General features: G+C 42.5%; 1 protein-coding gene across 1 annotated transcript in view; it reads left to right on the top strand.

Moving 5' to 3' along the window:
* Window positions 1–26,937, top strand: part of diaph2 (diaphanous-related formin 2) — a 349,512-nt gene that overhangs the window by 71,812 nt on the left and 250,763 nt on the right. Inside the window, exon 6 of the mRNA XM_079268826.1 lies at window positions 21,506–21,645. Within this exon, the coding sequence (XP_079124952.1) occupies window positions 21,506–21,645 (140 nt within the window). The remainder of the gene's footprint in view (window positions 1–21,505; window positions 21,646–26,937) is intronic.

Below are 26,937 nucleotides of genomic sequence, written 5' to 3'. Positions count from 1 at the left end.
GAGAATAATACAGCCACCAGACTCGCTGCTGTATGTTGCCACTGCTGTTTCCCCTTAATGACGCAGTGCGTGAACAGTATTTATGCATATAGTGTGGAGTAAATCGTGGTGAATCTGGAGCCTCCCACATCCTTTCACATGTCGGGAAGTTCTGACTTACAACGTCCGTGAACGCGCTCAAACATAGATGACACAAGCAGTGCAACAGATTGAGCCCACTTATTAATGTGCAGGCGTTTGAAGGTCTCATTTTAACTCTTTACTGACATAAAAATCCAAAAAACGAGTTTTCAAGTTGGGTCAAGGAAAATGCATGAAAACTTCATCCCTGACAACTGTCAATGAGCATCGAATACCTTTTAAAAAAGAAATTCATCGTGGCAGCAGTGGTTGAATTAACATAATGATGCAGAAAACTAAAAATAAATCTAATTACGTACGTGTTTTTTATGCCTTGGCCATATTGTGTTCATAGTCTTTTTTTATTTTACGTGATTTGTGTGGTTTGGTGTAAAAAAACATTTGCTGCTGAAGCCAAGTATCTGTTGATGACTTGTGTCTCCCGATTGCCTTGTTGTGAGCAATGTTTGCTCCCTCAGTAACAGTAATGTTTGCATTATTCTTAAGCATGGTTTGGTAGAGCTGGGAGATGCTGCTCACAAGTAAACTCATAATGCGTCAAATGGTGACATTGATGTTTTAAACTGTACGTTGTCCCTTTTAAATACAATAACAAATATATAATTAATAGAGATGCTTCGATCAGGTTTTTAGTGTTGATCACCAGATGACCTCAAGTTTATTACCTGTGCTGCTTTTTATATCAGCATTTTTTTTTTAAATGTTAGATTCATAATCTATTGTACCTATTTTCTCATATTTAATTTTCTGATTGCTGGAGTTTTAAGACTCTAATAGATAATTTATTCATGAATGGGTCATTGCCATGTGGTGAGTGGCTATGATATATGTCCGTTTAATCACAGTGTCTGCAATGATAGATGTAAATGGAAGCTCTTTAGATTCAATATCTGCTAATGTGTTTGTTCATTACATCTATTTTGCTGCAGTGATGTCTGAATCGATAGCTTTCTAAGAACCTTGTCGGGCATTATGTTTGTATGTGTATTGGTATGGTATGTTTTATGAATGCTATAGCTCGAGTGTTGGGTCACTTGGGGGTCTAAAATGTAGCTTTCATGGTTTCCTGTTTGAAAAAAACCAAAACACTCTGATCCCTTGATGCCAGTCATCTGGCTTATTCTGCTGTTTTAAACGAGTTCATCTTAATATCATCCAGTAAACAGCCATTCATATATTATTCATTTCTACCCCCTACCCCTCTAATTGCAAATAAGCAAATACGGCCTTCTTTTCTATCAACAAACAACTGCAGTGAATGAACCTTGAAGGTCAAGCCCCCTTTTATAATTCATTAGCTTTGGATGTTTTTGATACTGTTGCCAGGGCAGATATTTTGCTAAGTGCAACATTAATACACACTTGTTTGTCTGCCGTTGTATTTTTTTGTTTTTCCTCTGGTTGTTATTGTCGTCGCATTCAAATAGAGCTGAAAGGCTTCGTGGGATAGTTGTCAATTATTTCACTGTTCCAGCGTGGGCGTCTCCATTAAGGAGTCCAGGTGCATTCTCAGGATGCCACTTGGGAAGCAGCGTTCACTTCACTCATGCCGGGACTGAGCCCTCACCAGGGGAAATAGAGTAAAGCTCTCTCAGATCCTGCGGTTTCAAGGAAATCTTCATTCAAAATACCAAATGTTGTCTATCGCACACGGAGCAAATGTTGTCTATCTATGCACACGGAGCAGAGAGAGGATGACAGGGTCCTTCACTTTTGATTGCGGTTTGCAATTGATGATAAATTACATAAGCTTTTTAAATCCTCTTGCATGTTGGATAACAATGATATTTTTTAATGAAAGCACACACCAACATCGTCGGCTTCCGCAATTCTTAGAGGTGCTTAAAGAGGTTCACGCCCCAGTGCCCATGTGCATTCTGCGTATTTTACCAAACAGGGCCAATTGTGTGCATTTACAATGCGATAAACCTCATTATGTAAGCCCTCTAACTAGTTGCGCATTATCTGAAATGGTTTATGGGGCTTATACAGGCCAATTTACCACAGCACTTGGTTCCATTGTTTGTCCATGAATGTGATGCTTGTCTTAGCCTGACTGAGCTAATGTTACTCCTGCTCAGAATGAGGATGCGCTCTTCCTTTAGAGTCTTTGTATTGAGGTGATTAAACCCCGGGGATTTTGCGTCCACGGCGGGACATTATTGCTGTTACTGGTGCATAGCAAGTTGAATGCGCCTTTATGCATGTTAATCTTCATGTCAAGTCTTGCACTCGTGTTACAAAGAGAAAATACTTTGGAGGAGAACTTGAAAATCCAAAGCGGAGCTACATTGCAAGAGGCACAGGTGAACATATTGTTGCTTAAATTGAAATTAAATATGGATCATGTTGGATGGATAAGGGGGTGGAAAAAGACATAGCTCAGAAGTTAGAACAGCTGCTTCAAGCCATTGCTTGTGCATGTTGAGTAGTGACAAATTGATTCTGGTATTGGTTTTATGGCAGACGTGTTTAGAGTTGGCTCAAACAGAAATGTGAGTTTGAGCCAAAAGAAAAAAACCTGTAATATTACAGCTGCAAAATCACCTACTGATCATGATAGCCAGTGCAAATTGTGGTACTGATGGTTTTGTACTGATGTAGAATTAGATTAGATAATCTAGTGTCCCAATTCACATCTGCACTGACAGCTGAGCCTATACTTTTGTTTATCGCTGTGCTCTGCTCCCACTGCTACCACCAGCCTTCCAAACAAAAATTCCATTATTGTGACAACTCTCTGAGGTGTTTGTAGAAGCAGTGACAGGCAAGTCATACTCACTCACCGCATATCTCTTGAAACCTAATCTCCAGCATGGCCTTGCTCACCCACTGATAGGCAGATAGTGGTGGGAAAGGCTGCTGATACACTTGCTGTCACCAGTTCCACTTGGAATATGTCTCCTCTCATTAGTATTGACTCTGTGCTTTGGTTTTATAGTATCTCGCTGGTGACCTGTAAAAAATGAAGTTAAGGCAGGGCCATGATGCTCAGTAGCACTTGATTACGTGATGAACACGTCTGTCATCGCTACACCAGCTAATAATAAGTGGTGTTGCTCCACATAAAGCCATGTGTATAGGCAGAAGGACTCTGGCTCTATTTAATATTTGTGGTTATTGATCGCAGCCCACGTAATGTAATTTCCCCATCCTTTTTCCTCTCAGCAAATATTGGGGTTAAAAGGAGACCGTCACCCATCGTAAATCCTCTTCCGTTTCCCATCTGTTTCCTCCTTTATAGTGCTCTCTCTTTCTGTGTCTCTTTCTCTCTCTCTCTCTTCTGGTCTCCTGTTGCCCATTGGTTGAGGGCCCGGACCAGTAAAGTCCTCTGGCTGATGGAATTTTATGGTTTGCATCTTGGCAGACTCCTTCATTTCACTTTTATCCTTGTCAGTCTAGAGGCGGCCCAGAAAACTGTCTGTATGGAAAGATCATAAAATCCTGTCCCTGTCACCAGACAAATTTAGATAGCTAATTTTCGGATCAAATTATAAATCTTTTAACTTGGCTGGCTGTCTGGCAGAGGGTAGCCCACTGAGCAGAAGTTTGAGCAATCTCTGCCTACTCATCAGGCTCTTGGAGGAGGCGTATCAGTCTGTGGTGGCTGGCAGGGGTAGTGGAACCAGACAGAGTTACGGTCAGCTAAACCAAATGGAATGAGATGAAACGCTGACTGATTATGGGGCAAGTAATATGTTCATGTTCTATTACATACTGGCATGATTCAAAGTCAGATACCAGTAGCTTGTGCTGCTCATCTTGAGTGCTTTGTTGAAGGGATGCAGTGTGTTGCAAGGGACACGACTGGAAAAATACACTTCTACATCTGCCTCCTCACATTCGCTTACATCCAGATTCCTCACATACAGAGTAATACATTATTTTCATTATGTGTGTGTGGTTGAATATAGATCTTGCCGTGTATAAATGCGTGGGTGTGTGTTCTTATACATCATGTGTCTTTTGTGAGTCTGTGCCACGCTGAAAAGCACTCACCTGGTGAAAGCCTCCTGCATCTGTTGTGTCTTTAATACATTCGAGAAAAGCTGTCATGTATTCTGATAGAGCTTCTCCCCGATGCTGTTTTCTCGAGACAGAATCTGCATTGGAGAAATCACCAGTTCACTAAAACTGGAGATGCCTCACCTCGTCATTTCCCCCCCCCCCCAACCGCATCCTCCTAGTCCCCCGGCTCATGCTCCGTGTCCTTGTCTAACATACATTTAGTTTTTTTAGAAATCATCCAAGAGCGTGGCGGTACCACCATGGGAAGCTCGTCAATTCGAGCTTCCTTCGGAGCGGCCGTGGGTTCATCCATGAGAAAACGTACATCACACACGCACACGTGCACACAATCGCATGAAGGCACACATGTGCCGAGGGAATTTCCGCCTGCCTCTGCTTTGAAGCAGCCATGCCAGAGCTGCCTGTTTGTTACCAAATCCCATTCTCAAAGAGCGTTTTACCCCCCCACGTCTGAGAGGCCCTTGGCATTGGCAGAGAACACGCACACAATGGCACGAACACAAACGCAATCTACACGCCTGATGCAATGTTCAGACACTTGAGCAAACAGACACATTTGTGTACACGAAACAGCATTCCAGTGTGTCTGTTCTTATTCGTGAAACAGTGCTTTTACCCTTATGCAGTTCCTCTTCCTGGGTTGTTTGCTGAATACAACAATGGCCGGGAAGGTGAACTATTGTTTTGGTGTTGCCTCATTTTTTATTTAATTTTCATTTTCCTATTGCTCTTCGAAGAGCTAGGTATGACAGCAGGCGCTCTCACACTGAAGGCCCATGTAAACCTAAGGTTTTAAGAGAGAAAAGATGAGGATCAGAGAGACAGGGGTATATGTGTATAGATGGAGGGATGAAGGAAGGCAGTGGCCCCATGAGGCACCTGGAGCTGTGGTGTTACTGACAAATATGGTCTGTGTGTGTGTGTGTGTGCATCTGAAATCCTGCCGGCTAGCCTTTGGCATAGTCTGCTGTCTTTGTTATGTACTGGCTCCGTGTGAAGAATCACTTTCACCCATTGAAAGAAGCCCAATCTTTTGGGCCATTGCTTGTCAACATGCCTTTTTGAACCCATTGCTTCCATCCCGTAAGATGAGTGCAAATTGAAGCAGTAGATTGCAATGGCAATTGGAGGTTTTGAGTGGTCGATACTTGGAAGGATAATATTTGTGATATAAATATTGTATTTCTTGATCTCAATGTGCGAACCTTGTTTCGGAGCTGTCTACATTCCTTGCCCCAGAAGTTCGCTCTTATTACCATGCCTTCCAGGCAAAGGAGAAATCCCGTGGCACGGAACCTTTAGGCTTTGATATTTTCAATAGCTGCACCCCTCCAGTATCATGCTAACCCTTTGTTGGTAGAGTGGAATTTGAATACACTAAGAGGAAGCAGTCTTTCCCTGTATCCCATTATAGTTGGGCATGAACACACATTGGGCGACATCTTCCAGTAGTATTAGTATTCCTCTGTGAGCCGCCAGGATCAATAGTAAGGAATTCAGTGATGGAGCAAAGATGTAGAACAAGAGATGTCATTACCAAGCCATACCCCAGGGTTTAGGAGTTCACTGCAGAGGTTAACTGGTCCGGCTGATCTGCGCCAGTTGGCATGGCTACCATTTCCCAGGGTATTTTTGTTTGGCCCCCTCCTGGTATTCTCGGTAGCCTTCCTGTGATTGTCTCTCAAAATGTGGCCAATGGAGGCAACCCACTGTGCTGAATCAAGTGGTGAAGAGGCTCCACACGCATCCATCTGTTGATATCTACCCTCATGAGATTACAATATCCTTTTTTTCCCTTCTGAACATAAGAGATCACTTGAAGCATGAGAACGGTTGTAAAACAAAAAGCAAGGGACTCGCTCTTTTGTGGGGGAAAAAAGGTCCAGCAGTAATATTAAATTCTTACAGCAATAATAATAAAACTCCCCATCTCTCTTTTATGACTCTCCAATAAGTGAGTTGTTTCTGCATCTCAGTGCTGAATAGAGAATAAGGAGTGAAGGCAGCACACAAAGCAGGCAGGCAGGGCCCTGGTCTTTGATGAATGTCTCTATCGCCAGGCATTAGGTGTTCTATTTTTCATAGCAGGCCCTTCGGCCATGCTGGAGAGAGCTTGGGCTTCACATGCGCATTCGTGCAAGGCGTAACACAATCCTCAGAGATGGTGACTAATCCGGGCCTACTGTCTGGGGGCGAGAGTGGCCACGACCAGCAGAGGCGAAAGGTCACACCTGTCAGAGGTGGGAACAAAAAGAAGAGAGGTTAGGCAAGGAAGCCAGCACTGTAGTGGCCTCTGCTTGAAGAGGTACAGCTTCATAGTGCCTCAAATAGTTAAGCTCAGAGACGCAAGAACATGCCGTATGTGTGTGTGTGTGTTTGTGTAGATGTGTGTGTGAGGGGACAAATATAGCTGTTATTGAACTAATTACATTTCTTCTTCCACTTCTTCCTCGCTGACCAAGTCTCGCTAGCTGCATCCTCATCTCACATGTTGCACTGGTGGAGGTATTTAATTAATTCACCCTAGGTCACATATTGTCTTCCCCATATTCCTGATTTTTTTTTTGTTGTGTGTGTTCAATGGCACGACCATTTTATTGTGATATTGATATAGTGTGGAGACATTGTATTTGCAAAAACGGTATCTTTTTAATTAGTCTTTTGCTCATGGTACTTCTCCATACTTAATAACTATTATTTTACTCTGCAATCTAAATTGTCCCTTGTGCCATAGCACCTGAACAGAGCTGTAATTGTTCTCGTTGTTATTAATATTTATCGTGGCTTGGCACTGTTTGAATACCATTTCCCGTAAAGAAATGCATATTCACTTCTTCTCAGTAAAGCTGCGGAAGCCAATTTCTGCCTTTCCCTGTGATGCTGCACTGTTGACATTATACCAATGTTCCTGGTGCATTGGAGGCACCGCTGCACCACAACGTCAGCTAGGCAGCGTGCCATGGCTCGGGCATTGGCCTCAATTCCACAGGCAAATTAATCTTGCTTTGTTGAAGTAGTCAAGCCCAACCCGGGACAGAGTTCATTTAGCTGCTGCTCTGCTGATGCAAGTCTTTTCTCTCAAGTTTGGAGCCTTCATTCATGGGCAGTTAAAGATCTCTCCATCTGGTATTAAGCAGGGCCTGGACACAGACGTCTTGATGAATAGGTATTCCTACTGCTATTGAATGAGCCGCAGCTTCTCAATGGAGTCAGAGTAATAGTGTGGATATTAGAAGAAACGTTTTCTTTTTTGTTTCCTGAGATCTCAAGGTGAACGCATCCAATAATGCTTGTTTAGAAGCGGAGCCCCTTTGGTGTGAGACAACACATAAGTGGCTGAAATTGCATTGGCACTGCGTTGCTCTTGCTTTCGCTCTAAATCTTTTTCACAATTTTTCTATTAACAGACACATACACACCCATGAACACGCTTCCTCCCGCTTTACACACACACACAACGTGTTTCCCTGTCAGTACAAATCACCTTTTTCACCTTTATCTGTTAGCTGTGCTGTCTGTGTGATGAGAAGATAATCTTTCAGTACGGGTTTTCACGGGAAGGTATTTCATAGATCATGTTTTTCTTCTGATGGGGTAGCATCAGACAATTTGAAATCCTATTTATCCAGCTAACAGGGAAGAGGAGAGGAAATGTATCTGTGATTATTAGAGATGAGACGATCCCAATACAGACATCAGAGGGAGATCAAAGCTGACCGCCCTGGAAATAATAGCTAAATCCAATGTACCCAACCCACTGCCTTGAGTTTCAGGAAATGCAAGAGCTTTGTTCTTGTGTTGATGTACATGTGCTTATGTGTGGGTATGTGTGTTTACCTGGTCAGAGCTCAGTCTACTCCCGGTTACAATCCTGTCCAAGTTGAGGGTCAGTACTGCAAACATGAACACAAACACACTCGCATACCGACCGTTGTGCTTCTGGCAAGGCCCATCACCATTCTCCCCAGACGACCATTGTCGTAAATCATGCTTGTCCCCTCCATCAGAATCTGCCCACAGAACCTGTGTAGGGATTGGACATCATTAATGTCCCTGCCAAATCATGTTTACCTGAGCCCAGTTTTTGTCCTGCCTATCTGTTTCCTCTTGTTATTTGTTGCACATTGTTGGCAGTTTGTTCTCGGGTTAGAGAAGATGACTAGGGAATGATGGGTTGTGGGTTTTGTGTGCTGTACCGATAAGAGTGCAGAGGTTAAGTAAGGAAGGGTACAAATTACCGCATGTGTTCAATGAGCACAGGCTTCACTCTGTTTGGCTATATAGGCTTGCCTATTCAAGCTGTGTTGGAGTGCATTAAAATCTCCATGCGTGTGTGTTAAATGAATCAAATTTTGCATCCAGAAAGTCAGTAAGTCTTCCTGCACTTATAGAATTAGGGTTATAGCGCATAACCTTTGTTATATTTCAATCAGGATTCAACCAGGAACAGGCTATACGCTGTAGGTGAAGCTAGATATTCCCGCCTGTGGATCCAGTACAACAACAAGGCTGTGACCTCTGACCATGCAAGTGTTTGGGTCACCATTCCAGCACACTTCCATAGTAGGGTCAGAGGGCCAAGGCTAAGCCAACAGAGCCTGATTAACCTCACACAGGGCCACAAGCAGCTCAACAAAAGGCCAACAACAAGATAAGGGGGGGGGGGGGTGAAACACATGCATCACATCTGACCTAGGCTATCACTTTTCGTGGCGATGATATAGTACGTAATAAGTAATCCGCTCTCGCTCTATATACATTTATGTACGAACACATTCGCTCCTATAAGGGGCTGATCTCTTGAAGTCGAGTGGCTGCTGTTGCTGAACAGGTGCGGCTGGGCAGTCGAGTCTTCCAAGTTGACATTGGCAGATGAAGACCAGACGAGAGTTACAAGAGAGAGCGAGAGAGAGAAAACGGCAGAGACACAAGCCGAAGCACCAGGCAGCATGCAGATGTTGAAGGCAGAGACTGCCCTGCCACCATGGCGAGACGGGTGCAGCATCACATCAAAGAAGGGAAGACAAAGCCCATCTTTGCAGAAACAAAGACAGCTGCTTATACAGCCATTTGCAAGAGTTCCCGAGTGCTCTGATTAGACGAACCAATACATGCACATTGTAGCGAAGTACGCAGGTTGGCCTAATGAGCCTAACAAAGAGCTGCATGTTGGGAGAAATAACACGACAACACCCAACAACAAAAACAGCACCACGACTCCCTCACGTTGTTTCCACACACATAATCTCTCGCAACTTTTTAGGTGAGCAAAAATTGAAGTGTTGTTCATTCCCAGTTGAATCACAGGGGAGAGCAAAGCAGAAAAGAAGACTGTCTGATTGACCGCCACCTTTTGACCCCCATTGCTCTCTGTATGATTTATTAATAAGGCCAGTCCCTAATGGAGATGGCCGGTAAAGAAGGACGAAAGAGCATAAAACAGGACTCGTATTAGCAACCAACATCAGTCCTCTTCCTCATTTATTCATAGTTTCAGTGCTGTTTCTCTTTTTTTTTTCTCCTGTTATTTTTGTTTGTTTGTAGTCCTTCCCCAAACTTTTCGTCAGCAGTTGCAGCTCTTGGCTTCATACCCAAGCTCCCAGAGCTGGAAACAAGAGCACAGAGTTCATTAGGCCTTCACATTGCAATCAATGCAGCAGAGACCACAGTGAAAACCTAAATTAGATCCTGTGTGACTTTACCTGCTTAACAGCTCACTTGTTAACCCGCTCCACCACCACGCTGGGAGTACTTGCGGGGGAAACGGCTGCCAAGATGGCTTGACGTGACTTTCAGGTTGTCATTATTTTTCACTTTCATGTAACTGTGGAAATTTGACGACTCCTCACCACATCTACATATATAATACTTCATGTCTTCTTTCTTTTTGGGGTACTTTTTAGATAATATTGAGCCGTATGCTGACATCGAATAGAGTGATGGGAGTGTAGTGCGTTGTCTTGAAAGCTTGTGAGTGAATCAGTGGTGCAAGGACTCATCTTTAGGTGGAGTCAGTGGGGGGAGAAAATCCATCATGATCTTACTGTCAAAGGTTCAACCCTCGGAAACCTGTCCATCAACCGACTTTCCGTCTGATGTAGTTTCTGAGTTTCATGTTCGAATACGTGTCTTCCTTCATGGTATATCTTAACAGCGAATCCGAGTTTTTCTTGTATTACACCGCTGCAGGTTGACACATAACTTAAGACTTCTTTCTGCAGCTAGTGTGCACTCAATTTTTCTCACTCTACCTTCCTCACTCTCTCCTACCTGACTTTCAGCGAGCTGGCTGACATCTGCTCCTATCTTCATAGAGGTGTCATTGAAATTCAGTGCAGACGTGAGTCCTGCAAAGTACAGGGAGAACAGCTCAGAGGAATATTCTGCACCGCACACAAACACAACCCCAGAACCGTACGTGTACCAACACGGGAACACAAGCACACACAAGTGCAAGTATAACCGTATGAATAAATGTGCACGTACACACACACACACACACACACAAAATACTGAAAATGTGTCGTTCTAGCTTTACACCATTCCCTCTAGAGAGACATTTATTATCTGCGGCAATAATGGCCTTTAGTTAAATACACACACGCACAAATGCATCACAGTATTTGAAAAAGAGTAATGGAGTTCAGTGTTTACCTCAGGTTTTTCTGAGACTATAGTGGGTGGACCGCAGACCCTCTACAGGGGTCCGGAGGCCATTCTGCCCCAGAATAAAATGATGTACATTTTAAAGTTAAATTCATAAATCTGCTGCACTTTGAGAGCAAAATTAAGAGGCTAGATCTATGAAGAACTCTTGTAAACAATCGTGTGCTGTTGTTCTCGCCGTGTTGTGACGAAGTACATTTAGGCTTCCCATGTACTGTACAACTGTGAGGTACGAGTAGCCTACTCTACTATTCTCTACTATACTATACGAGTATTTCCAGCTCTGTAAATGTATACTAGTCCACCACATGTCAGAGGGAAACATTGCATGAACGTGTATGAACGTAGTTCATTTTTTGACAGTCATATAGTAATAATTAATGTATTATTTGAAATGGGCCATTCTGTACAATCAGTATACTTTTACTTTTGGTACTTTATCCTTCAAAATGGCACTCGTTAAGCTGCCCGCTATTACCCCTCTGTCAGCAACTATGTTCGTGATAGCTATGTTTGGGCGAAGTAGAAATTCCCCTGCTGACGATATTACTTTAATAAAAACAATATACGAAATGATCATCCAAAACAAAGCTGATGAGAGACACAAACAGATGAAACTGAAAATGCAGAGATCAATACATCAAAACAATCAACTGGACTTTACTGCTTTCGTTTAATATTTGTTGCCCCGATGAGGGTTCATTGCTCACCGTGGTGGAGTTTTGGTCCGGCGGCTCTTTGTGGAAGGAGTTGGTGGCAGACCGGCCTATTCTGTTTGATAGTGACTTTTAAGAAGGGAGTGGATATGTGTGATGTTTCCATCTTTAATCCTGACTTGTTTATCGCAGAGTTTACAAATCGCTTCGTCCACGTCCTCTATCTCTCCCTTTTCTTTTGGTATGAAGCCAAAGAATTGGCAAATAGGTGCATTTGCATTTGTTTATGCTAACGAGAGCAGAACTCTTTCCTGCTGGAGTTTTGGCTCTATGGGTAATTACTAGGGCTGTACGGGAATAGTTTGAAGCTTTGAAGCGCCATTCATAATCTTTATGTTCAAATTATTATTTTTAAAAACTTAAAGAAACATTGCGTGCAAAAGTCCACCGGCCTCCACCTCCTTCTCTCTCTCTCTCTCTCTCTCTCTCTCTCTCTCTCTCTCTCTCTCTCTCTCTCTCTCTCTCTCTCTCTCTCTCTCTCTCTCTCTCTCTCTCTCTCTCTCTCTCTCTCTCTCTCTCTCTCTCAAAGACACAAACACAGAGCGACACAACGCTGTGTCCTCATTTTCTTAGTCCTTAAATCAAAAGCCAAAATGTATCTAAAAAAGATAGATGTAACCTACAGAAGCCCTAAAGATCCATGGCTTTTTAAAAAGATATATCGTTAAGAGTTAATTATGTCGTTATCTCGAGAAAACAAGCTTTTTTAACTTGAGATAATTGATTCGTTGTCACAAGAAAACTTAAGGTTACTTCCTCTTATGACTCAAAATGTTTGGGTCAAATCATCCGACATTAAATGTATTCAAGCAGCCTCGATCGAGCTGACAGTGATGCACTTGGTGAAGTTAATGAACGACATAAGGTGTCAACGAGGGTATATACAAATGACATGAAGAAGTAATATCAAAGTGATTACATTTTCACAATTAATACTTGAAATGATGAAGACACATTCCAAATGAGAAGGTAGCACAACATGTAAACCAATGCTTTGGTGATTCATTTTCATCATTGTATTCATTTCTTTTGTTCTTTTTACAAAATGAACCAAAACACCGACATTGTATTCACAAGAAGTATAAAAGATGTTAACAAGGGTGCGAACAAAATACAAATCGGAAAATAAGATTAAATAGATTATCTTACAAGCCTGTTACCTGTGTCCGTTCTACACAATTGTGAGCGGAATACATGTATAAGTGATTGGTTTCTGCAGCAATAATTTGTCTCTATCAAGAAGTCCTCTCTGTTCATTGTGTTGCTTAAATATACAGTTTTCTTAATGGAGCTCTTTGTTCTGCCAACGTTTTCTTCATGTATTTATTTGCTAATCTTATAGTGGCTCCCCACCATCCCTCTCTCTCTCCTGGCCCTATGTTTTTATTTGAATCAGGAAAAAGTCTTGCGTTGTTTTGTAACGAGAACAAAATACAAAAATAAAATAAAAAATCAAGGATTATTATAGGATTGTTGAAAAATCCTTCTAACAGTCTCCTCAGTTGAAAGTGTTTACGATGGTTCAGTTACTCGGCTCTGTTTGTATGGACTGTTAGTGAGTATCTGGGAGTTTTGTTTTCACACCATGGAAGCAGACTTTAGTTCTGATCGCAACCTCGCCTTCCTGATGGAGACGGCTTGATCCCTCGGGGGTTGCAATGATAAAGAACCCAGCTGTCCCTGGCTGAATCGTGGGCAAACATTGTGGACATCTTTCAGCGACTATCTGAAACAGTGATGATGGTACTTTGTCGGTCAACTTTCAGTGGGATTAAAGCCAAGAGAGTTTGCTGACGGTGCCTGTTGGCCTGCCCTCCCCTCGTCCACATCTGGGGCTCAGCCAGTAGCGCGGACGTGGTGTGTGTGTGTGTGTGTTTTCTCCAAAGTCTGAACTGTCTGGCGTGGGTCAGGTGAAAGTTAAGAGAGAAAGGGGGAGCTGGGCCACTCTCAGAGAGGTAAACACAATCGCCCTTGTTGTTGGTCTGGTAAGGGTCAAGGTGGACGTATCGCAAACAGGTTAACTTTGAACCGACTTCTGCTTTTGACTTTGGCAGGATTTCAGTGATTTAATGATGCAACAAAAACAAGTTACATTTTTAATCAACAGTTGCCATTTAACATCATTCAGATTAACATTTCTTCGTTGAATATTTAGGTTATGACATTTAATGTTCTTGTTTTTTTTGTCTTTTTAAGATTCTCTTGCATCAAGACATACTAATAGACGTTCCTGTTATTTGTGATGCAGCACAAATAACATGTATTTTATTAAATATTAGGTGTAGTTACTGCTGATGGGGCTGGAAGAATGCATTTGAGTTCTTTGTTCTTTATTGTCATTGAATGTGTTGATGTCTGAACTCATGTACGGCTTTCACTTTAAGAAGAGAAGCATCCTTTATTCATCACTGCATGACAAGTTAATTCCAGACGAAACAAGGGGCCTTGTCCCTTTCTGTTGTGTTTAAAACCCATTTATAAGAACATGGCCTTTTTTAATACAAACATTTTCCTGTATAAATTCTAGTTCTGAATAAATAAATCTCATATATATTCAACCCCATGGTTGAGCTGCCCCATATTTTATATCTGACCTTTCAGTGTGTTTACGCACCCACACAGAAGGAGGATACCCCTGCTTGTAATTGAATAACCATTACAAACTATGGTGGGCATATTTTGTGTTGAAATGAAAAAAGGGGAATGGAATTGTTTAATATCCTCAGATTTTGTGCTTGCTATTGTCACCGCGTGTTCTTCCTCTTCCTCGCTTGGGGATCAACACACACACACGCACGCACACACGTACGTGCACGCGCTTTGGCCGCTGCCCAGTGTTTCTCACAAAGTGAACCCTGCGGTGTTATTTTCATGCTGTTTCCAGCCTAATGCCTCATTGCTTCTCTTTGTGTTTTCTTCTCAGTCTGCCTCTCTGCTGTGTTTCGCTTGTCTTGTCTGGACACAATATGTAATGCCACGAGCCTGATTATTGAGAGAATGTTGCAGGCCTAATTGTGTCCGTGTTATCAGAAAATTGTAGTTGTGCAGATATGAGAGAATAAAGCAGCCTGTAGATTTTGTTTTCTGGCCACAACAGGCAGAAGAAAAAAATACAAAGAGAGAATAAAGTCACAGTGCAGATATACAGATTTGTTTGTGGCTGTCACCCAGCGTTCAAAACACCCCATACGGACAAAGTGAGCGACAGACAGATGGGAAAAATAATGGAAAAATTAGTAATAAATTGACTGAATTGGAGAGAAAGGGGGTACAATTCTTAAAAGGTTTTCCACACACCTGGAATACCTGGACAACAGTTTTGAAAATGAGAGAAAAAGTAAAATGTCCTGGAAAATGTTGTGCTGTCCTGTAATAATATGTCAACATTCTGCTATTTCCTTTAGCTGAGAATGAGCTACGCCTACGATGCCGGAAAAAGGTTTAAGATTTGTGATCCAACTCTGGCTGGGAGAAATAGTTTCAAATGTGCGCCGGGCATTGTTTAGGAAGTCAGATATGTAAAAATGAATGGGGAGCCGGGGGACCGGAAGCCCAAGTGTTTGTGAGTCAAACAACGGCGAAATACTGGCATTGTCTCGTCAAACGCGACACTGCATTGTTAATGTAAAATGTACCATAACTTGTGATGAGATGTTTAACTCTTTGTAGCAGTAGCTTCACAATAGACTTTCTACATTTTTCTATGATCAATTTGTCCTAATTTACATTACATTACTTTCAATTACAGTCATTTAGCAGACGCTTTTATCCAAAGTGACTTACAATTCAGATTCTATCACATTCTTACACCGGAGGCACAGCTATAGGGGGGTTAAGTGACACATCGACATGCGACTAGCGGAGCCGGGGTCGCCCTAATTTGTTATTTTATTGTTATTGTTTATTTCACAGATAAGTTACAGCCGTAGACTGCATGTCTTTTAAATGTTCCACATAGAGGAACATATTACTTTACGGCTATGGCGCGATAGATTGTCAGTGAAAATGTCCTGGAAAAGTCCTGGAAAATGATCTCTAGCAAAGAGAACTCTTGCTTGACCACATGGTCTGGTGGGAAATCCCCCACTGAGCTGGGAGCCCTGCGTCTTGGTGGTTGGATGAAATGTCTTATCTGCCGGCAGCAGGACTCTGTCCTTTAAGTAGGGCTCGGGAAAACTCATTGTCCAGCCAACCAGCATCTCAACTGATCCGTGTTCCCTTTGACCTTTCCCACTGCTGCCACCGACACATGCCAAACTTTAGATTGTGTTAAATGTAAGATTGCTCATTTATATCGCGTTTCTCGTGTGTGTGTGTGTTGGTGTTCGTTGCGTGCAAACCTTCCTCGCACAGTTGTGTTGACAGCGTTGTTCATGGGTCACGTTTGTATCATAAGGGAAAGGGTGAGGCATGGCATTTGGATCTACCTGACTGTAGGCTGTCTTCTACCAATTATTGTGGTATCTTTCATCTCAACTAATCTACTAACCACTAATGAGCAGGAAATTAAGTCGTAACGTGGCTATCATACAGCACGATACGCTCTAATTGCTCAGATTGTATCTGTATTATTCTCTTCCACAAAGAGCGTTTGGGCTCTTTAGTAATTTTCATTAATTACACAAAGAATGAGTCATTCGGTTTTTCATTATTTCATTTTTTACTTTTTGTCTGACTTTTCTTTGAGTGTAGGTGGGCGCTTTGTGTGTGTGTCCTAATATGTCCTAAAGTCATCACCTCCCAAGAACAGTGTGGGAGATGTGCATGGATGTTCCCTCAAAATCCACTCTGCAAAGCCCTCTTTATGCAATACCACAATCACACCTACAGAATGTGTTCCTGCATATCACTTCCCCCGCCCCACATGCAGTTATTTTTGTTTTTCCAACGTGCAGGGTGTTGTTGTAAACCGTCATCTTTGTCACCTCGAAATATCAGGAAGGGGTGAGGGAGTTTGAGCACACTCTCTCACTTATTCTCATACCTCTCTGCAAAACTATTTTATTCAGAACAGTGAAACAAGCAGTGCTTCAACATCATCGCTCTTCAGAAAGCCGTATGTAGTATTCAGATCATCGAATCAGTAGTTAGTCGGAGTTCTAGGGATTTGTTTCTGTGCGCAGTTCTGCAGTCTTGGGTTTTGACAGTTCTGCTTCTCCTTAAAATAAGCTTTCAGAATAAGCTGATTGCAAAATCTATGCTCTTCTTTAAATGGCATTAAGTGCTGCAATGAGTCCAGTGGGGTCATGATTTTCACACTGGGGCATCTAACGGAGCCATTGTAACGTGCTAATCTCACGCAGTGATGACTGACACTGACTCGAGTGCGGTACTGTTCTTTGCCTCGCTTGCTAATTGTACCTCTTGGTCAGGCGACACTGGAAGAGATAACGGAGTTGGGAAAACATTGTTCTGAAGAATGCGTATATATATATATGTCTCGAGTGAGACAGAGCGAGGCAGACGGAATGGAAGGAGCGGTAGCTGTATCAGCTATCTCCCGGCTCTGGCTTCCAGGCCAGACACATTGCAGCCGTGTGGTTTTTCCAGTAAGCTGACAAAGAAGCTGAACAATGTATCTATCAGTCTGCCTGAGTGTGCCGAGCACCGGGCACTGAGGAAGCTGCCAGCTTGTTATAGGCTCATTACAGGTGAAGATGACATGTGGAGGTGCCGCCGCCTTGGCATTGTCTCCCTGCCATGCCCTCGATAGAAAGCACAGCACTCTGTCTCTCCCCGTGGCATAGAGAAAGGGACGCAGGGGTGATGCAGGAGGAGGGAATGAGCACCGATGCTCCCCTAACCCCCCAAAATGAAATTGACAGGCTCACCGAAGTAATTGCTCCCAGCACTATTTTCTTTGGCAGGAAATACTGTTATCGGCAAATAGGGGATTCAATAAGCGTCAGGAGATGAGGCTTTAGGCCTGTGGTCAAAAGGCTGTGTCTGTCCTCTACTGTGTAGGTTGTCTCCTGGTGCTCGATCTCTCTGCCCTGCCTCCCCATACACGTTTTATGTCTTTGTGTCTGACCCCTACTTTTTCCTCACATCTCCTTCACCCTCTGCTTCCTTCACGTTTTACTACTTCATCACACACCACCCACACAACATCGCTCTCCCTCATCCCTGACTCCCTTCCTCTAGGGCCTCTTTTTGACCATTTTCTTCTGTTGACCATTTTTGTGGGCCTGAAGGGGGAAACTCTATTACCCAGTAGCCAGCAGGTAATGCCACCTCCCTCTAATCCTCAGATTGTTTCTCTGCTGCTGGTTTGGTGGTGTAATGTTGATATTATCCCAAAGGATTCCATTGATTTGGGCTAGGGTCATGAAAAAGCAGTTGGTGGTCAGAGTCTTTGGTTTCCGGAGTTCTGAGCACGCGGTGAAACCAGAGCTCTCGTTTTTCTGGACATAGTGGTTTGCCTGCTGGGAACTCTGGAGAAGTAAGAAGATAAATACAAAGTGGCTGATGTGTTTTCCTCTCACTGCCCTGTGTATTATTGGAAGTAATGTTCTGAAACTGCAGCCTCTTAATCAGCCACGTCCAAAAAGGGAATCGCAATGATTTACATTTGAGGTTGCGAGTGCTTTTTCTTATACAGTGTATTCTCTTGCTATGTTTGGGTCAACATTCATGTTGTGTAGGCCTGATTACTTAGTCAAAACTGCATATATTTACAGTTAAAGTTTCATCCATAATGTCTAAGGTTTCAGTTCTTACTCACGCTTGCAAGCTGTCCTAGACGAAGCCGCCTCGGCCAAATGGCAGGTGATTGCTCTTCAGACTTGCATGAAACCCAGCACTCTGGCTTTAATACACATCCCCGGCCATTCTCTTTGAAACTTTATGCAGCACGGTGGAGACATAATACCTCTCTACTGTCGACCCAACTGTGTTGTTTTAGCATTTGTTATTCATCGAAACCGATCCAATGCAGACAGCAGTGCATTTCAAAACCCTCGTCTTTGCTACAGAGAAAACAGTTGGGGATTTGACTGCGATGCAACTGTGATTACCATTGTTTGTTTTTTTCCCTCTACTTTTTGGAGGACAATGGACACTTACAAGTACTTCATGTTGATCCTGAATTACTTGCATGATTGGATCGGTTGTAGGAATAGTTCTGGTCCAAGGCTTCTGGTAGGTCTTTGTCCAGGGAGTATTAGCCTCATTGGATAATGAAGACCGTAGTTTCCACCTTCTTCTTAATAGGGAAGAATCCCACTCGAGGATCATAGGTTTGTTGTACTAAAAGGACTTTTGCCAGTTCGACAGGACATATGTGGAGCTGCCCAATGATCCAGATACAGTTCAGGCACAAGTTCAGATGGAGGCTAGACCAGAGATCCCCAAAATCTTTTGCACTGCATACTGTTATATTGACAATGGGCTCTTAGTATGTCATGTTTGGTGAAATGAGTTAATTTAAAGCTTCAAAGATACCGGTAATTTATCGTCATTGTACAACACAGGGTTGAACAGCAAATTGCAGTCGTAGGGAATTGTTCATTCATCAACAGAAAAGAAAATTTGTCTGTTGCACATATTAAAAAGAATATCGCATCATGACATTAATTGAGAGTGTGGTACACACCTTCTTTAGACGTCTTCATGAGTAACGTTCGGAGGCATACCTTTGTTGCACATACCCTGTTTGAGAATCCTTTTCAAAGAAATATGTGAAGATTATTTAGCTGTGATTGAAAATGCTGTCATGGGATAATTCTCCCACAAAATTAGTATATCAATGACTCACCCTGTGTTCCCTTGAATTCTTGAAGACAATGTTCAAAAGTGAGTCAGACACGACTGACATTACGTCAAGACAAAAAAATGAAGCACTGCCACTCACGGAATTCAAAGCGCATTGAAGTACTTAAACATGCAGAGAAGAGAAGACGGTTGTGCTTACTATAAAGTTTTACATCACTGTCTAACTTTAACCTTGAACACTCAAAGTGCCGACATTTCACCCTGGGGTTTCGTTAAGTGTCTGGAATGTCTGTCTCTGCTCTGATTAATTGAGCTTTCACAAAGTGTATGTCGGGTCTCATCATTTTTTTATTATTTTCTTCGTCAATATCAAAAATGTGCAACAAAGAGTTGCGTGGAAGGTAATAGTTGAAACATCTAGATAGTAACGGGAAGGATTTCTTATCTCCCTCTGGTCTACTTTCAGTGGGATAAAAGCTGAGCCACGCGCTCCTCCACATTCACACAACGGTGCTTGAGAAAAAGATGTTTGTATAGATGAAGATGAGAAAAGACAGAAACACAGGAATGCATTTATGGAAAAATCAAACTATAGTTTGGAACACTGGAAAAGAAAGCACACTCGAAGGTTTACCTTGGTTTGAGACTTTACCCTTGTTTCTCAAGTGTTCGTATTGCAATAGCAGAGCAGATGAACATGTGGAAAGCCATGGCAGATAATAATAATAGAAAAAAGACTCATGGTTCAGCCATGCATAATAAAATAAATGGTGAAATTAAGTGGAATGACATTAGTAGATCCTTGTTTTCATGCCCTATTCATAGATAAACTGTACTGTGTGAGCTTACATTTAATAAATGCCATTTTGACACGAGTTGTAGCAGTAGAAGAGCCACCGCTGGTAATTGGTTTCAGTAGGAATCCCTCCTACAGGTGTAAGAACGTCTTTATCAAATAAACACATCCACTCATGACTGAGCCAATCACACCGTGAGCTCAGTTTACACCTAAAGCACGGAGTTATTAGTAGCATGCTGTTGTTAGACTGCCTCTGCTTTCTGCAACATAAAAACAACAACAACAAAACAATCAATGGTTCTTTCATGTTGACTGTGCATTGCAGGAGAGCAGCAGGCCTCTCCTTTCCCCAGATAAATGAGCGAGCTTATTACTTACCAAACTGCCTATTAGCACAGCTCAGCTGTGTGGGGAACCAGCAGTCCAGGGATGAACACAGTGCGGATGATTTGGTCTAGCAGTCCGGTTCAGGCACATGCGATTCCTTTCCTGCGGTGCGTTTGCTCATTTAGTTTTGTAAAGTACCTTGACTCAACCCCCACCTGAAATGTAGCTCATTTTGACAACAGAACCTAAATAAAAACAGATTTCACACCTATTTAATCTTGGGAGCGTGTTCTGGGAGTAGAGCTAATATAGGACAATTGTTCAATTTGCACGCCAAAGCGCTTTCATTTGTATCCCTCAAAATGTATGTTGATTGCTGGACTGCATGGCAACAATGTCAGACCATACATTCACTCTCTCCGTAGCTTTACGGAGAGGGTGAATGTGCTATGTTGACGACACTGCGCTGGGAGAGTGAGTGTGCAGATGTACGTTTCCCTGTCGGGGTGTAATTGTGTGTATTGCTGCCAATAGGGAGTCTCATTGTGTAAGCGTCGGTGTAGCAGCATCTCTCTAGAGCCCTGTGTGGAGATTAAACACAGGAATCCATTTACTTTAAGCAGGAGGCGCTGCAGATAGAAGGTAGAGCCTGCGTTTGGCTCTCTGTGAGTATAGACCGTCATCCGAATATTGGCTGATTGAGAGAAAGAGAAATCGACCAACTCCTCTCTAGACGCCCACTCATCCTATTTCGAAAAAAAACAGACGTTTTGGCCAGCTCTCCATCTTCTTGAGATCCAAATAATAAGGAAAAACAAGTCTCAACAACGACAGCTACCGAGGAAACAAGCTACTTATGCAGCAAAGTCCTCTTTCTGGTCTCATTTAATATGACAGAAAATGAAGGTTTCTTCCGATTTTATCGGTATTTAATCGCTCAGTAACCTTTCTGTGTGTTTAAGATGTTGATGCAAATCAAACATTGGATGTCCTTCAACTGTGTTCACAACTTTCTATTGCGACCGCTTCCCCTCGTCAGTTTTGAAGACATTACCAAGGTGTTTTACTTCACGGTGGTAATCTAATAACTGTCCTGTTGGTATTTTGTTTTCAGGGAGGACTCAGGAACAGCAAGCACGAGTGTACACTTTCATCCCAAGAATATGTCCACGAGCTGCGTTCTGGCATCACGGAGGAAAAGCTGCTCATTTGCCTGGAGTCCCTCAGAGTGTCTCTCACTAGTAACCCTGTCAGGTTAGTCACTTTCTTCACACACTGCAAGCTGTGCCTGGAAATGTTCCGAGTGATATCCACAAATATCACAGCTCAAAGGGCTTTTGAGAGTGTCTCTTACTACTGGCACAATAATGAGAAGGTTCGTCGAAATCAAAAGAGGACATCAACATCACTCTGTCTCTGTGTTTGATTGCTTATCCTCTGGACATTGCTGTATGCAAGTTCAAACTTCTAGCACACACACAACAGATATGGACAGCTGGGAATACCGCGCAATCATTTTGCCACAATAGCATTTACCGTGCACTTATTTCTTTGCAAGAAAATGATGGAATCCATTAATTCAGTCTAGCAAAAAGGGTGATGGGAAGGACCAGAGTGAAAGTGATCTTTCAGATCATGTGCACTAGTTTTTTGTGATTGTTTGAAGTGGAATCGTGACAGATTCTCCAAAATCATGTGTTTTCTCTGTTAAGGTCATGCTATAAAAATAGATTTCATGTTTGTGGCCCTGGTTGCTCTTTTATGTGACATGACCCCAAATAGAGAGTTCCTAATGAACTGAAAACCGGTTTACATGCACCTGGAATGCCTTAAAGATGAACAGAATGTTCATACCTTGATGAGCCTTGATTGGCTCTCGAGTCCTTCATTACGAGCCCTCACAGATTCTTTTTTTTTAAGGCCTGTCTCTACTTTTTACCCAAATTCTCCACCTTCTCTCTTTAAACGGGATGTTCAATTTTAATTGAACATCCCGTCACTATTGTAACGGAACCCTTAGCGACAGCAGATCCTTTCAATTATTTACCAGCCCGCTGTTGAGGAGATGCTTCTTAATGTGAATCAATGAATGGTGCATGTTAAATGGTCATCAGATAAGTGTAACACTTTTTTATGTTCGCCCTGGAAGGAGCTGCTAGCATGGCCCCGGAAGACCTTTCATTTAATCTGTGTGCTACCACCAGCTTAACCGCTGCATCCCTGAATTAACCAATTTTAGGGAAAAAAAACCACAAAGAGCTGTGTGCTCTAACTAAAATGCACTGCTCAAGACACCCATCTGTTGATACAGTGGACATTTACCTTCAAAGCTACGCTCCTCTCTGGTTGAGAAGAAGAAAGGATCAAACCAGCCGCATGCACTTGACATGTTGGTTTGACTCATGAGGAGTTTACAAAGATAGTCAGTCGGTAATGCATACACTAAGGAACCACAGAGAGATGTGTCATGTGCTAAGCTTATCATAGATGCACATTTGATGTGAATAATGTTTGAGTGTGTTATGCACAGCCATGCTGTTATCCCTCGAGTGATTGCAGAGCTGTGAAGTCAGTCTCCGCAGTCTCCAGCAAGCTGTGGGGAGTCAAGTCAGCCTCTCCACTCAGAAAGGCCAACTGGTGCCGAGGGGACGTAAGTGAGGCCAGGCTTGCCCTGTGGGTGTTTTCAAATGGCTGAATCTCGGACCAGCATGTAAGGCACCAGTGCTTTATGGACGAGTTGCCTCCTACGGATGGCATGGTCCATGCAGGGAGAAAGCCACCTTTTGGGGGGGGGGGCGAGCATGACTGTGCGAGTGTTGACTAAATCCGGCCCCCTGCTCATCATTATTTCTCTCTTGGGTAAAGGGACTGATTGTTTTCTAGAAGCATGGATAAGGTTACCCCTAATGAATATGAATGCACTTAATTGTCATGGATCACGACACACAGGGAATCCACATTTGGTTTGCTGCTACTCTGACTCCACTATGTTAATGTAACCTTTGTACGCTGTGTTATAATGCACTGAAAATAACCATGAAGTAGATGGCAGAGCATGGTTGTTTTAATTTATACCTTAGAATGATGATCAGCTGGCTTGCTTTTGAATCGTTATATTTTGTGGACTTTCAGATTTACCAAAAGAAGTTAGCAAATGCCTTCCTCAATACACATGTATGAATATAGATATACTGGTGGGTATAGGTAATTATAATGTTGGGGTTTTGAATTATCAACTATTTTAGAAGAATCATTCCACTATGGTCAGAGGAATGCATATATGGTCCCAAACTATATATGTTTCTCAACAGTCTCGACCAAGAGATTTGATCTGATCGCTGTCAAAATCCAATGTAGAAGTACTGTAGGACGGCTTAAGCTAAGCAGGAAAAGTTTGAATATTTTTAAGTTATTGTTATTTTTAAGCTTGCAGTTAATGTTGCAAACTTAATTGACCATTTTTGTGTGACCAGTTAAAGCCCTGCTTTGATCACACACAAATACTTCAATATTAGTGTGTCTTCTTCTCTATATCAAGAAATATTAGTGTCATTTGGATATACAACAGCAAAATATAGCCCTGAGCCGTAAGCAATTTTACATTTATTCATACTTTTTATATCAAGTAACTCATTTGGTGGTCTGTGTTTAAACACTGGAGACATTTTTGACATTTATGTGATAACGGAATCAAAACCAGCACTTTGTTTTGTGGAACATTCAACTTAATTCTACACACAGAAATGAAAGTCTCACATCAAATGTTCTTTCACAGTTAGTGCTTACCATTGCTTTTTGTTTTTCCTCTGATGTTTGGGCAGCCTGCTAATTTGCTCCCAGAGGCCTGTGTTTGTCTAATAGTTTAATTGGCTGGGCTGTGCACCTGTTTGGCAGCGCAGGTGGCCACAGGGCCATTGTGCTCAGGGCCTTATCTCCCAGGCAGTTCCACACAGGTGTGTGGCATGCAGCCTTTTTGCAGATCCACCCACAGATGGCATTGCCTGGAGCGTCCGCTGCTTACTCTGTTTCCACTCTCTTCTCCTCAGCTGCCATGTTTTCCACTTCTCTTTCTGTCAGAATTTCCCCCCAGTCAATTATTTATCCTCTACTTTCATTCTCCCCCATTTTAATTCTGTCATTTGGATACTCTCTTCTTAATTTAAAAGTGTCAGATTGACTTGCTGCTTTTAATTCAATTCTTAATCCACTGACATGAAGTGAGATGGCAATTTACAGAAAATTACAACCCTCTTATTTTCTCATTTAGTGGGAGAGAAGTCCTGCAGTGTTTCAGTCCGGCCTTCTCTTTCACACTCATTTCCAAATTCCTACTCTCTGTTTCTCACAGGGGGAAACCGTCATACGATCAATGGAAAGATATATCACAAATTTGATACCTCAATCGACACATTTATTTATTTTTTTACAGTCACAATGACAAGCTAATTTATTGTGTATCATGTGTGTTTGAATTGTGCCTTTACATGATTGTGCATACCTTGCTTTTACACTTTACTTGACGATTCAGCTCTGAAGGGTTAAAGCTCACTTCCTCTGATCTAACTCTGCTGCAGTTCCATCAACATACTTTCCAATATAAAAATAGGAGAGTGGTTTTGAGCAGCAGAGCACACATCCATGGCCCCAGCTTTTGAGCTCCCTATGTTTAGCCCTCAGCATTACACTATGACTCTGTCAAATCCCGACAGTGACTTCCGTATTAGATCTGCTGGCTCTCAGATCCCTAAGACATATTTAAGCAAAATTGAACCGGGCTCCCAACTTTTCATTATGTGAAATCTTCACGGTTCAAGTCAGACATTTTCTCAGGGGCATTTTCCTGAGAGGTCTTTTTGTGGAGGCGGGAGACATTTGCTGACACCAGAGTTTCTCTCTGTGTCTGGATACTCAAGGTGTGGGTTGTTGTGATGATCTTGCTGCTCTGCCACACAGGGTGTCTCAGACTCTGAATCAGTCTCACCAGCTTTTCTCAGTTGAATGCTTGTAGCTGAGCACAGAGGGTTGCATGGAACACTAGTAATGGGCTTTTTACGAGCTTTGAAGTTACTATGCCTGCACACATAAAGCTCCCCGTCTTGTTGACTGTCTGTCCTGATGCACAGCTTGATAAAGCATTGAACAACACTTCTGTTCAAAATTCCTGCCAAGCACGGTGGTGGTGCTCCCTTTATTATGATTAAGACAGCACTCCCTCATCTCGTAATCTATGTATAATGAAATACATTCAAATTATCTCATATATGACCAGAAACAGTATTTCTAGACAATCAAACTGCATTGTAGTCATACTTTCTGATATATATAGTGAATGCCAACCGGAAGGTGTAAAGATATTACTGTACTTGATCGTCATTACATTTTATGTGCATGGCACTTACCGATACAATTATAACCAAGGCAATTAAAAGGTGTGACGAAAGCTCCTCCCTTGGCACAAATGTATTTTATCAGTCACACTAACTGGTGCTGTTACATCCCCGACTCCTTCTCCTTTGGTCTCCTCCGTCCACTGTGTGCACAACAGCCAATCAACACCAGCACAGAAGAGCATATCCATCTGCTATTGTGACTGCTCGGAAAAAATACGAGTATCGGAACGTCCCGGCGGCTGTATAAAACCCCTCTCGACAGCTTAGGCCAGCAATCTTGTCTGGCGCAGGCACAAGGTGTGAATAGTGGCTCTCGATGCAACTGCAATGAGTTAAGACTGCACTGATGAATGGTACCTGTTGAGGACTTGGGTACATAGACATCAATTGGCCTGCTCTGTCTGACATTGATTCTTCCCAGAGATGAATGACTGTTTCAACTCTGTCATTTCTGGTGTGGAAATCCCCTCCCCCCCCATCTCAGTGAATCATCCATAATTGATCCTCAGTATTTACTTTGTTACCCCGGATAGTGCTTTTGTAAAACCCATCAGACTCCATGTCACTGTGAATATTTTAAACATAGCATTAACAGTTTGGATGTCCTCAGTGGAACAGGCTACCTCAGGACACAGGACAGTCTGACGCCTTTGAAATTTCTGGATCCGGCGCCATTTCGTCCCATCGCTTTGTAGTGTAATGGAAAAAATATCAATTTAATTTCCCACCGTGACGATGGAGATTTAACATCTTCCAGGAAGGGATGAGTAAGGAAGGAAGGCGAGACACAAGATATCCCCAAAAAAAGCTAACCTGTCGATACAATATGTTGTGACTGTTCGACACACAGCAAAGAAGTAAAGTGGCGGTGGAAGCTTTCCACTGGGGTAATTTCCTTTGCACCATGCTGTGGGACTCTACTCCCTAGACTCCCTCTGCTATTACAAACTACTTTTCCTTCCAGGCCTCATACAAGTTTGCTCTGTCACTTGTCAAGGTGAAACAAGACAGTTGGAGATGACAAAATGACAGAATGACTTAGCGGCGGTTTCTCCGGTCTTCAGTGTTTTCGAAAGCAACAGAAATGATTCACTCATTAGCGAATCCTCATTTTGTCTTTTATGTCTGAGGGTGGTGCAATCATTCTCGTTTTATA

This window comes from Melanostigma gelatinosum, assembly GCF_949748355.1.
Source record: "Melanostigma gelatinosum genome assembly, chromosome: 5".
Lineage (NCBI taxonomy): Eukaryota > Metazoa > Chordata > Actinopteri > Perciformes > Zoarcidae > Melanostigma > Melanostigma gelatinosum.
The sequence above is the reverse complement of the archived record's forward strand: the minus strand, read 5'-3'. Positions and strand labels throughout refer to the sequence as shown.